This window comes from Lissotriton helveticus, chromosome 11 (assembly GCF_964261635.1).
Source record: "Lissotriton helveticus chromosome 11, aLisHel1.1, whole genome shotgun sequence".
Classification (NCBI taxonomy): domain Eukaryota; kingdom Metazoa; phylum Chordata; class Amphibia; order Caudata; family Salamandridae; genus Lissotriton; species Lissotriton helveticus.
Genome location: NC_136072.1, coordinates 1,000,708,657 through 1,000,722,186, shown reverse-complemented (window position 1 = coordinate 1,000,722,186; position 13,530 = coordinate 1,000,708,657). Strand labels below are relative to the sequence as shown.

Genomic DNA, 13,530 nt, shown 5'->3' with positions numbered 1-13,530 from the left:
TCTTCTTTGGGATCTCTGTCTAGATTCAAGCAGAGGTTGCTGATCCAAGCACTCCCATATTTCCTGAGTGGCCTGGAAAAACTGCACCCCATCCGCCATCGTCACTCGTTACCTGGCAGGAAACATCATGGTGTAGGTATTACCCAATTGCTGTAGTCATCGCTTCACCTCCATAAAAGTGGATTGCTGCATCTGGACCTCCTTGGTGAAATCTGCTACCCTATGACTTTTCCACTTTAGGTCTCCTCTTGATCTGGCTTGGCTCAGGATAAGGTCCCAGTCTTTATAATGCAGTAGTCTGGCCACCACAGGCCGTGGCGGCGCTCCAGTTGGTGTAGGCCACGCCAGGACTCGATGTGCCCTCTCCAAACCAAAGAAGGGAAAAGTCAGCTCTGGCACCATCAATTTTCCTCAGCCAGCGCTCAAGGTAGTCCAGCATGCAGTTCCCTTCCACTTGCTCATGCAGGCAGTCACTCTAATGTTGTTTCGACTTGACCTGTTTTCAGCTTCTTCCGCACTGATTTTCAATGTTCCAGCTTTAGATTCCATAGAGGTAAGTTGCTCCTTCAGTGTCACCAATGCAGGGGGGCGGACTTCAGCCAACTTTCGCTTCTCTGTTGTGGCTCTTTCTGCAATGCGCCTGTGATCATTCTTCAGGATCCATATGTCTGCCACTAAAGTGTCTATCTTTAATTCCAGCACCTCTCTAGAGGTAGTTATGGCCTGCAAAATATCATTCAGAGTGGGGTCTTTGGTGGGTCCCCTCTGTGAAGCTGGCATTCCTTTCTCATTTAAAACATCAGTAGTTTCTCCTGAGGTTATGCCCCCAAGGTCCTCTAATCTCCTTCTGGAAGCCTTCCCCAATTGTACCCTGCAACTAGTATGGTGAAATTTACTTATACAGTGTCATCCTGTGCATCACCCCAGGGGGGGAAGGGCTGCTGAACAGGAAAGAGGGGGAGGCATCAAGGAGGTAAACCCCCCCCTCCCCCTCTAGTTCCCAGTATTTAGCAGCCTGTGCCTCTGAACGGATCGTCTCAGTAATGCTCTTCATTTACACCACTCTCTGAACGGCATCTGCAGCGAGGAGATCAAACCCGCCCCCAACAACAGTGAGTCACAGATCACAACAATGCGGGCCCCAGCAATCCTCACAGCCACTTCCAGCACTCAATGCAGCAACTATGTTTGAGTCCGAGCTCGTATTAGGCTGGTGAGTGATCAATTTGCCTCACCCCACAAGGGCTCTCCAACCATCCCAGAGTTTGCGAGCAGAGTCTCCAGCTGGGGGGAGCAGTAATTCATTACCCACTTGAAAGCAGGCCCTTCGCAACAGACCCCCAAAGTCACCGCACACTCCCAATTCTCATAGCACAGATAGTCAGCCGCATGGGGTGCTGAGGAAGGGGGGCCCACTTAAGTCAGTCAAGTCAGTCAAAATAACTTTATTCGGTTTCAGAAGAAAGCCATAAAAGTTTATAAAACCAACATCACAAATTAATATTCCAATGACCTATTTACAAAACCAAATAAAAGGGAATTCATTTATTTTTATTTTTATTTTATTGAATTTGTATTGCGCTCAGCTACCCGTAGAGGGTTTCCCGGCGCCAGGGACAGCCTAAAGAAGAAAGATAGGTAATTGCTGAAACAGGAGAAGCAGAGAACATTTGATCAACTAAAACAGAAAAGTTTTTAGCTTTTTGCGAAAGGCCAGAAGATTGGTCTCCGTTTTAAGCGTCAGCGGAAGAGCATTCCACATCTTCGGCCCCAAATGGGCAAAAGAGCGGCCTCCCATTTTTGTCAAGCGAATTCTAGGAATTACAAAATTGGCTTGATTTGATGACCTAAGGGAACGATTTGGCTGGTATGGCCGGACAATATTGTGCAAGTATGTGGGAGCAGAACCCTGACGGATTTTGAACATAAGGCACAAAGTTTTAAAAGCTACACGGTCAGCAATTTTTAACCAATGAAGGTCACATAGGGCTTGTGTTGCAGACATTCTGCGTGGGACATTGCACAGAAGGCGGGCAGCTGAGTTCTGCACAACCTGGAGTATATTCATTGTAGCTCTATCAGCTCCCAGATAGAGCACATTGCCGTAGTCGATACGGGACATTACAAGAGCCTGGACAACAGTTCGACGAGTAGACTCAGGCAGCATCCATAGGATCTTCTGCAACCAGCGTAGAGTGTTAAAGCAGATTGCAGCGACCTTAGTTGCCTGTTGACGCATCGAGAGTTTCTCGTCGATTAGAAAGCCGAGGTTACGAACAACTGGCACGGGGGTAGGCAGTGGACCCATGTCACTAGGCCAGTGTCTAGAACCCCACAGATCTTTATGTTTGCCAAGTACGATAACCTCGGTCTTTTCACCATTGAGTTTTAGCAGGTTGACCTGCATCCAGGCTGCAACCCGAGAAAGGCCGATTTTAAGGGCAGAGGTGTCCTGAGACCTACTGTCAGACAGGGAGAACACGATCTGCGTATCATCTGCATAGGAATAAATAGACAGACCGGCGTCCTCTACTATCGTGGCAAGGGGTCTGATGTAAATATTGAACAATAAAGGGCTCAATATAGACCCCTGCGGAACGCCATAAGCAGATGAGCAGATCGCCGATTCAGCTTTAGTTGAAAATACCTGAAAGGTGCGCTCATTAAGAAATGAAGCCACCCAGGCAAGCGCAGATCCAGCAACACCAAGGGAGCGAAGGGACTCTAGGAGGATGGAATGCGACACGGTATCAAAAGCCGCGCTTAAATCCAATAGTATAAGCGCAAAGGTCTCACCACTATCAATACCGTGTCGGAGTCGCTCAGTCAGCCCCAGGAGTGCGGATTCGGTGGAATAATTGGCGCGAAAGCCTGATTGGGATGGATGGAGATATCCCGTATTTTCAACAAATTCGTTTAGCTGAAAGTTGACATGGCGTTCTAGTATCTTAGAACAAGCTGGCAGCAGGGATATAGGCCTAAAATTGGCCAGGTTAGTAATGTCCATACCAGATTTCTTCTGTAAGGGAACGACCATGGCGTGTTTCCATTCCTGTTCCACCCGAGATTCACTAAGAGAGGTGTTAAGTAACCTCATTAGGAATCTACGTGGTTCAAGGTCAAGTTGCCATTTTGAAACAAATCGATTATTGAGAAACGATATAATCCTTAAAATTCTATCTTTAAAAAAAAAAAGCAATCCATGTTACAAAGCACTTAATACCACGACAATGTATAACCCCCACCGAAAAAATACATCAGTACTTAGATTGAGTGTGAGAAAATTAGTGTTCGAGTTCATCTACTATCTCTAGTACCGCTTCTTAATAGCCATTGCAATTTTGATGTAATTAGAAAACCCTAGTGCATATAGTGTGAGTAGCCAAAGAGTGCAAATAATTAAAACCTTCAGTATAAGAACCTGGCCTAATTTCTTTCAAAATGGCAACTAAAAAATTTCTTCTTGGCTCTTTATAGAGTGCAATGTGCTCTGAACGGCCAAATCATCACAAGTGCAAGGCGTCAGTTTATCTACCCATCCGGATTGTTTTGGAAAAGCCACTCAAAAATGTAGGGTAAGTAGTCGAAATCTTGTTAAATAAAAACGTGTCTGTACATTTATGGTGAATATTAGATAAAATTGCTGCTGGGCGGTGAATGAACAAGGGAAACCTGTTGCCTCGGGTTGAGAGCGGCATATATTCGCCCGCGTAAAATGTGCCTCTTTTTTATAATATCTTTTGCCTTTTCACGGGTGCTAGCTGGGTTGTCAAAGTAGTGCTCCAAACCTAGCTCATAAAGTTTGTCTTACAAGTTTATCTCTTACAAATCGGAGCCAAGGGATTGATAATGCTCCATCAAGATTGATACAGTCTTTAATGACCTGCCTTGAGAACACTAGTTCCTCAGACAACCAGATTTTAGCCCATAATACCAGGGGAGCCATATCTGTACGATCCTTTACAAAAGCAAGCCCCAGCTCACAGTGACAAAAGTGTGGAGCTGCTCTTTGGGATCATCAATAGCCTTTTTATAAATTTATTTTCCATAATCTGTAAATGGCGGCTATTATAGTAACCCCACATTCCTGCTCCGTATGTCGCAACAGGCACAAATTTGGCATTATAGAGTGTAACCAGTTCAGTCACTGGTTTATGGCCCAACTTACAGGCGAAGCGAAAAAGCCCCTCAACAACCCTGTCCGTGCATTGCACCCTTGCAGTAACAAGCGATTCCCAGTTCATCCGATAGTTAAAAATATTCCCTAAGTAGTTAAAATTATTTAATTTATCAATCCTTTTATCCCTTGCAGCATATTTTCTAGTTATGGTCATTTTAGGGCCACACACCATAATATGATTTAATAAAATTGACTTTTAAATCTAGAGTCAGCATAAAATCTGTAAATGCGTTAAGTAATTTTGAAGGCCATTTGCTGTCAGGGCCATTAACACTGTGTCCTCTGCATATGAATGTAGCAGAACCGGCATGCCCCCAATGCGTGGACAGTCAATTTCCTTGTTTAATAAAATAGCCTCTAGGCCATTGGTATGAATTAAATAAGAAAGGGAGCTAAAATACCCCCCTTCCGGACACCTTCAATAGAAGCTATGGGCCTGTTTTTTTCCCCTTGTGGGCCATATCTTATGGTAACGGAGGTGGAAGAATGGAGTCTACGGAGAAGAGAAATCCATGCTTCCTCTACACCCAATTTCCCCATGAGTGCCCACAACCTCATGATTTGCAGTGTCAAAATCACTGGACAAGTCCATGAAGGTCAGGTGGATAGAACCCCTCCTGGCCTTCATGTACTTGCCCATAATCATGGACAAGTTGAAACACTGTTCTGTGGTGCACATTCCTCTCCTAAAGCCATACTGTGTTCTTGCCATCACCCCTGTATCGATCACCCCGGTTTCGAGTCGGGCAGGGACAATCCTCCCCAACAGCTTCGCTGTGGCATCAATAAGGGAGATTGGCCTGTAGCAGGCAGGGTCGCTCCTATTACCTTTTTTAAACAATAGAACCACAATTGTCTCCTTCCACGTTGCAGGGATGGGTGCCACTCGCCACTGCTTTAAAAACATTAGTCCATAAAGGAGCCCATAGTGTGGGGTTACATTTTAAATACATCCAGTGGGACTACATCCGGGCCAGGGGCTTTCCTGCTAATCCCTTTTGCTATGGCTTTCTCAACCTCTGCTACTGACAGTTAAGCACTTAGATGAGCAGCCGAGATTAGGTCCAAGGGCAAATCCCTGTTATATACCTACAACTGGAGGTTTATAATGGGGCTTAAATATAGCCGCAAAGCGAGTTTCCCAGGCATCCCCCAAGATTAGTGAATCCATCTTCCTCGCCTCTTTGGTGAAAAGAGGACGATTTATAATATCACAGAAGTTTTTAGAGTCCCTAATTAAACTGGCGCTCTCCAAATCGTCCCAAACTACTCCTCAGTTCTTCCTTCCACTGCTTAATTGTGCTTTTATAAGCCTTCGTAGCATTTTTAATTTGGATACTGTCACAAGGGTTAGCATGGAGTGCCAATTTTAAGATCTTGTGGGCTCTTGAGCATTCTGCATTGGACCACCTTGTCTCTGGGAGATCCTGACCTTAATCGATTTAGTCAAACTTTTAGCTACATCCGAATAAATCAGTTCGAATTCACGAATGACCTCAGCTGGGGGAAGAGTTATGATGTAAGCACCTCCTGATTGAGTCCTAGTTAGCTAGGACAGTTTTTACCTCAAATTCAGAGGGGTTTATTTTATTCCACTTTAGTCTTACTGCTTTTATTAGGATTAAAATGAATCGAACGACCATCTCCTTTCCCTATCCGGGCTATTATATTGAGGGACTCAATGAGGGGATTATGGTCGCTAGCATTATTTGGTTCCACCTCAAAGTCTCCCACAAGCAGCAAAAACGTCCGTGAAATTAAAATAAAATAGATACATTTTTCCCTACCACCTCCAACATAAGTAGGGCACTGTGTTGTGGGGTTACTAGTTAAACCCTTAGGGGCCAAATCGTTCTCAATAATAATGGAATTTAGGGCTTCACCCTGTAAGGTGTGAATAAAGTGTGGCTGGGGCTGTCCCCCTGTATTTAGCCCCCACAGGCTCGATTGGAGCTATGTGGGCAGGAGGAGAAGTTGAAATCACCCACCCAAAGAATGCATAATGTTTGACATTTCCCAGAGATGTTAATTTCTACCTGTAAAGCCTCAATAACCTGGCAACTATTCTGGTTAAAAATATTATAGTACCAGTTCGCCACTAGTAGCTTACCCTGCAACATGTTAGAAATCATAATTAGTTGATACCAGGGGAATGTACCAACAACAGAGGTTTTTATAGCTTCGTATTTGACTGAAATTAGCAAAACCAGCCCTCCCTGCTGACGAGGGTATTGCGTGGACCGTGTGGGAACAGTAGCCGTCCAACGTGATGTCTTCCTTATACCATGTCTCCTGGAGACAAATGATGTCAAAGCCCCTGATGTATTTTAGCCATACCTCATCTGTTAATTTGGGACGAATTCCTGCTATGTTCCATGAAATAAATGTAAGTGGAGACTTGGTATGACCCTGGTTCGCCAATCCCACAAATACGTTATTTTTAGCATGCTCAACTACAGTGGTTGGCAGACCCGGCTCCTCCCTACCCAAAATATAGTTTGTAGTTAATAGGCAAGGAATGATTTCCAAGTTTCTCGGCGCTCCGTCCTGATGTTTGATTTAACTGGTTGTCTAAAGCACCCAGTTAGTCAATCAATTTTAGAAAAGCAAGAGAGGGCATCAAAGCAGTTTGGATGACTAAATGGAGAAGGCTGTATATGGAGGTGTATACTTGGACCCAACCATGAGAACTGTTTTCTCGAGACATGTTCATGATGTGGTGGATAGAAAAAACCCAACGGGCAGACCTCTATCAAATCACCAGGTGAATCTCTATTACTGAAATTGAGCACTACACAATCCCTTTCCCCTCGTTTGTCTGTGTGACCCAACCAACTCACCCGCCCGGCCATGATGATTTTTTCAAACCAGTTTATCTTCGAGGGAATTTTCCTAAAACACCAATGAGCTGCTTTGTTGATCAGGCTTTGACAGGTTTCTTGTTGGCCGAGGGCCAAATGGGAGACCCCCTTCATGATCAAAGTATACACCTTACATTCAGGGGGTAGATTTAACACTTCTTTTGCACCCCGCCCACTCTTTGGATCATAGCTTGGTCATTTTTATTTACATTTCCTTGTAGTGGTATACTCCTACATATCATACTTGCTCTTAATTGCTTTGTGTCCCCCTGACCGGGCTTTTGATTGTTCCTATGGGACTTCCCATCCAACCCCATGTTCTGTGGTGTTGGGACTAGGGAATTTTTGCTAACATTATTAAAAGGGAAATCTTGTTGGGGAACCTGGCCACCTACAATAGGTATTGTGCTTGAGGGGTCAAGCGATTCAGCGGGACACTAGGAGGGACACAAGGAGGGACATCTTTTTTTTTTTTTTTATCTGAGCAACTTGTATGGTTAACCTTATCATTCGGTTTATCAAATGCTGACTTCTATCCTAGTCCCTTCAGCACTCGGGCAAGTCGCTCTTCAATGCAGACTAATCTAGATAAAATAGGTGTCAAAGCCTCTTGTACAATTTTACTAAATTTGTCAACAGAGGTGTCCATTTCATTTGGCGCGCTAATTCTCCCTCCTCCCAACCGAGTGCTGGATGTGTTTCCAATTAAATGAGTTTGCTTAGTTCTCTTGATCCTCGGTGAGTGACCTTTTAATTTACAGTCATCCCCTAGCATGTCAGTTAATGTCCTCTTCCCTCCAGTTGCAGCTCGCGGTGCAGTAGTTTTCATGACTGACTAGGCAGTGCTTTAAATGGGCCGGTACTCACCGGTACTGAGTACCGGCACTTCTGAATTTTTAGGCCCACAGTACCGGCACTTCTCATTAGCCAAGGGAGAGTACCGGTACCCTAATAAACTGGACTGCAGGCTCCGGTTATGTCTCTCCTATCGCACAGGGTAGATGCAGCTCTGTTTTACAGGAGCTTGTAAGCGCACCAAGTCTCTCCCTGCTGGAGATTCCAGCAGCGCCCATGTGAATGGCCTGAGACCGCAGGGGTCTAAGAGGGCTTGCTGTGCGTCACGCAGTGATTAACAGTGCAGGGTCTAGACAAACCCTTCCCTGTCGATCACATGCGCAAAGACTATTCAGCTGAAAGTGCTTTAGCCTCACACCTGCCCCTCTCAATCAGGTGTGAAAATGGGTTAAGAAAGACAGTCAGTAATCCAGCCCTATTTAGAATGTTGATGGCACTGACTGTACTAAAGCGAGTGGCAGCCCGTAAAAAATCCTCTGCCTTCGCCAAAGCCGGTTTTCTTAGCATTTTTTTATTCAGGACAGGAGCTGCTTCTCTTTGTGAGCCCCTCCAGCATTAATCACCGTATTTACAAGATACCAGTGACGGACCTGAGTACTAGCTCTATGGTTGTGAAGGTAGCCCCATCCATATGGCAATGAATAGCAGGAAACGCTGCAGCACGCTAGGAATGAGCTACATGACATCTGGCAATGGCTTTGGTTGGGGATAAAGATGAGGTGAACATAGCAGGAAAGAGGTGGGATGAATGTAAAGAAGTGAGGTGATAGGTTTGCCACTTATTTTCAGATAAAAATACCACATATTTGTTGAGTTCTGTATTCATGAATCGTCTTAGAAATGGTACATTTCTGTAAAGTCATACATTGTTGCATTTCTTATAATTCACACACACGCACACACACACACGCACACACACACACGCACACACACACAAATCCAGACACACGCACCCAGACACACGCACCCAGACACACGCACCCAGACACACGCACCCAGACACACGCACCCAGACACACGCACCCAGACACACGCACCCAGACACACGCACCCAGACACACGCACCCAGACACACGCACCCCGACACACGCACCCCGACACACGCACCCCGACACACGCACCCCGACACACGCACCCCGACACACGCACCCCGACACACGCACCCCGACACACGCACCCCGACACACGCACCCCGACACACGCACCCCGACACACGCACCCCGACACACGCACCCCGACACACGCACCCCGACACACGCACCCCGACACACGCACCCAGACACACGCACACACCTAGACACACGCACACACCTAGACACACGCACACACCTAGACACACGCACACACCTAGACACACGCACACACCTAGACACACATACACACCTAGACACACATACACACCTAGACACACACACACACTGACACACATACACCTTTCTTTCTTTCTTTCTTTCTTTCTTTCTTTCTTTCTTTCTTTCTTTCTTTCTTTCTTTCTTTCTTTCTTTCTTTCTTTCTTTCTTTCTTTCTTTCTTTCTTTCTTTCTTTCTTTCTTTCTTTCTTTCTTTCTTTCTTTCTTTCTTTCTTTCTTTCTTTCTTTCTTTCTTTCTTTCTTTCTTTCTTTCTTTCTTTCTTTCTTTCTTTCTTTCTTTCTTTCTTTCTTTCTTTCTCCCAGAACAAAATACTGGCCAGATGGCAAACTTAGGGGATGTGTACAGCATGGAGGGGAGAAAAGGAGACAAGTAGGGGAAAAACCATTAGGCCCTGTTCTGCTAATCACATTCCCACTATTGTGTGCATTTGGGCAAATGCAGGCAGCACATGGACAGAGGCAATGTCTTCAGTGGATGACACAATAAGTGCTGCAGGCACGCTAGTAGCATTTACTTTACAGGCCCTGGGGACATGTAGCTCTGTATTACTTGGGACCAACAAGTAAATGAACGGGACTTTTTGGAGGCAAGACAATTTTACCATATTTAGCGGAGTGAACACAAGCACTTTAGCACTGGTTGGCAGTGGTAAAACATTTAGCCAAACAGGAGGAGGGAAGGCAAAATGTTTCGGGAAAAACCACACCAAGGATGTCAGGTCTAACACCTAACCAATCCTATTTTGGGCTGTTTGTCACAAAGTCCTGATCAGAAGCAACACTGAGACTGAGAGTAAAGTTCATTCGTACAGATTAAATGTGAAAACTACTAAATAACCGGTAAAGGGACGCGCAAAGTGTAGTTCTACTCTGTGTTGCCATAGTTTGAAAATTACAGCAATGGCTTAATTGTGAATACAGCTAATCGATGACCTGCACCCGTTTGTAAGTATAATTATGTTGTGTTTCTTTTCTTTTGAGTTTCCAAGCGAAATATTTGTTTTAGAGGCTGTTTTATTGCACCGTTTGTTGGGGATTTGTAAAATGCTACTGATATCCATTTATAAATCTGATTTAGCGCGTGGCTGGGTTTTGATGTTTGTGGGATAAAATATGCAGTTTTGAGTTGTGCCAAGGTGGATTAATATTTTTGTGTATGTTTGATTTGCTTCTGTTCAGTTTTGTCTTCGCTTTTTGTTTTATTAAATACATTATTTAAAAATATATATATTTCACACCAGTATGCTGCATCCTTTTATTTCCATGGTACCTGCCTTTATATATGACCAGATTTTCTTAATTCAATGGTTAGGCTACAACAGTATATAAATATGGACATTTTATGAACACTGGAGTTTTTTTTTAACAATATGAAAGTCTCAAACTTGTCGTGATGAAAGAAGAGAGCTAAAGATGCCATATTTAATTTTTTTGCCTTACACTGCAGTAACTTTTGGAACTAAAATAGTTCTATTTGAATAGAGTGAATCCGTATTAAGTAAACCCATTTTCATTATACATTTACAATTAGCTTTTCTGTTACTTTAGGTGACCGCACCACTGGTAAAATGGTTGCTCAAGCAGCAGCTAAACACCTAACACCAGTTTCTCTACATCTGGGAGGCAAGAACCCATGTTACGTAGATAAAGACTGTGATGTAGCCATGGCTGCGAAGAAGATTGCATGGTCTCGCTTTGTGAACGCAGGCCAATGTCCTCTGGCCCCAGAGTACGTGCTCTGTCATGTGAACGTGCAAGACAAACTCGTAGAAGCTCTCCATTCATGCGTTGAAGAATTCTATGGAAAAAATCCCCAAGAGTCTCCAGATTTTGGACGCATGGTGAGTGTGGAACATTACAAACATGTGAAAGAGCTCCTTTCCGGTGGAAAAGTGGCATTCGGGGGACAGACTGAAGAATCCGATAAATATATAGGTAGGACGCACGCTATTTTTCCAGTGAGATTCAAATTGCTTACCATACTGTTGATTATCTTCATTATGCAATTTTAAATAGCTAATATTTCAAAATGAAAATTAATTGTATATCCGATGCCGGAGTGGAACGTTATGAAGGCCATCCGCTTGGCCATTTCCTAATTCAACTGGGAATATATATATTTTTTTCACTTCAATAAACTCCGAATGCTGTATGAAACAAATGACAGTTCACCCATTTTGGATTTAGTATTGCAGGTTGTATGCAGATCCATCAACTGTGGTGTAAAGGGGTGAGGGGGTATTTTAACTTGCATTAGAATTTGTGCTCTCTCGTTATAGAAACAGCTGAATTGAACCACACTACACTTGGCAAATGGAACTTGACTTGAGAAACTGCTTTTGCTTGGTGTAAATCCATTCTTTAGTTGAGTAATTTGCATTACTTTATTGTCTTGGGGTTGTTATTGAAATAGTTAAAATTTAGATATCTCTGGACCGTTAGTCCATGGATGGACAGCGAATCGTTGTTTGCAGAACATCCTTTGATCACATTTTAAAATTTAACATATCCGATTGGATGAGGGAGCATTTTCTCACATCATGCCTTTCAGTTCTACAGACCCAATGTCTGATTGGTGAACCAAAGCTCTGATTGGCTGGCTCCAACAGAGCAAATTTGTATGAACCAACAAGAAGTATCAGTAAGTGAATAGCAAATGTTCCATATCCTACAGGATGTTGGTTACATGGGTATGAGATGGAAAGCTGAGCCTACAAAGCAGCCTAGAATGGCCTGGTAATGTTGTTAAAGCAGTCAAGCTCTAACACTGAGGAAGTTGTATAAAGGTTGTATATGGATCCAGCATACCATATTCATCACAGTGTCAAAGTAGAATGTCCATCTAGGGTTTCCACATTGAAAGCGGAGTACAGTTTTACAATTTCTATGAAAATTTGCACAAATTGTAAAAGACGATCACAAAGAGTAAAACCTTGATCATGAGAACTGAGTTTTACTGGAATCCGACTGTTCGTGATCCTTGTGCATTTTCTGATCTATCTGCTTTTCATGAATCTATGTTACAAATGTAAATACAGTAATTCTTTTCCATTAGAAACAGTGGATGCTTACTCAGTAGAAGGGGGTCTATCTTATTAAACCTACATCACAAACCAATCACTCCCTCTTTAAGTATATTTGCAAACCAATACAAACAGTAAATGTATGCATGCTAGATATAACACTTAAGAAAAGCATACAATTGTCTCTGTTCTAAGTGTTTGTGTACATTGTTATGGGTGACCAAAGGATGTCTGGCAGTAGTAGCTCTGTAGTTGTTAGTTGAAAACTTCCTACAGTGGTGGCCCAGATGGGTCTTGGTCTAACCAATCAACCATGATAGGGAGCCATAAAGCTTTTAATGTTTAAATATCTTGATCTGTTTGCCAAGGTCACGAAAGTCCAAGAATATTTTGGTCAAGGCAACCCTGGTCTAGCGTTGGGTTTTGCTACAAACTTAACTCAGGAATTTTTCAACCACCAAAGAGGTGGGCCACTGACTCTAGGCCGAGGAAGGGCAGATCTTACTGATGAATTGGGTGCAGGATGGGCTCTGACCCTTTGATGCAAATGAGAGCTCAAGGATAATGGGCACACACAAGACCTTGCAGATCCTTTCCTTGTGCTTGGCATCTGGCTGGCAGTTGAGCCAGTGAGGTGCTGGATCTCTTCACAGCATAACGGGATCCGCATCTCAAAGTGTGGCTCAGGGACTCCCGTAAAGAAGATGCTTGCACAGTCCTGTAGTCTTAGGTCAGGGATAGAGTGGACTTCTTGTGTGCTCTGGTCACTTTCTGTGGTCTCATGGTGTAAGATGGGGATTTCATGGAGGCGAGCTGGCCTCATTATAGCTGGTATCATTATGGTCCCTGTTACTAAAGGAAGTCTGCTTTACTGTTACTTCGAACTGAAACCTGCAAATGGGCTGCGCTAAGTGATTTTAAGGAGGCTGTCCCATGGAGACATATGGGTCTTGGAGACTATTTTTATGGTCTCCCCTGTCTTAGGTGACAAAAACGATGCACTCTTCATAAAAGGTAAACAAAGCCTGAACATTGTAACTGCGATCAGAGCCCATTGTCACTTGTACCTTTTTATCATTGAGAGAAAGGCCTTTTAACACCGCAGACTTTTATTTCTAAAACCCAGTGCACTGCTCCTGAGCTGACACAATGGAGCAGATGACATCACAATTGACACCCTATGATGTTGCATGTGACCTTGCATATCACCTCACCAGTGAGATTATAGGTGACATCAGTACG

The 13,530-nt window shown here is 43.8% G+C and overlaps 1 protein-coding gene across 2 annotated transcripts in view; it reads left to right on the top strand.

The window, feature by feature from the left end:
- LOC144792385 (aldehyde dehydrogenase family 3 member B1-like) overlaps nucleotides 1–13,530 on the top strand; it is a 277,000-nt gene that overhangs the window by 168,375 nt on the left and 95,095 nt on the right. For both annotated transcript variants that reach the window (XM_078667363.1, XM_078667364.1), the window contains exon 7: nucleotides 10,814–11,200. In XM_078667363.1, coding sequence (XP_078523489.1) covers nucleotides 10,814–11,200 — 387 coding nt within the window. The remainder of the gene's footprint in view (nucleotides 1–10,813; nucleotides 11,201–13,530) is intronic.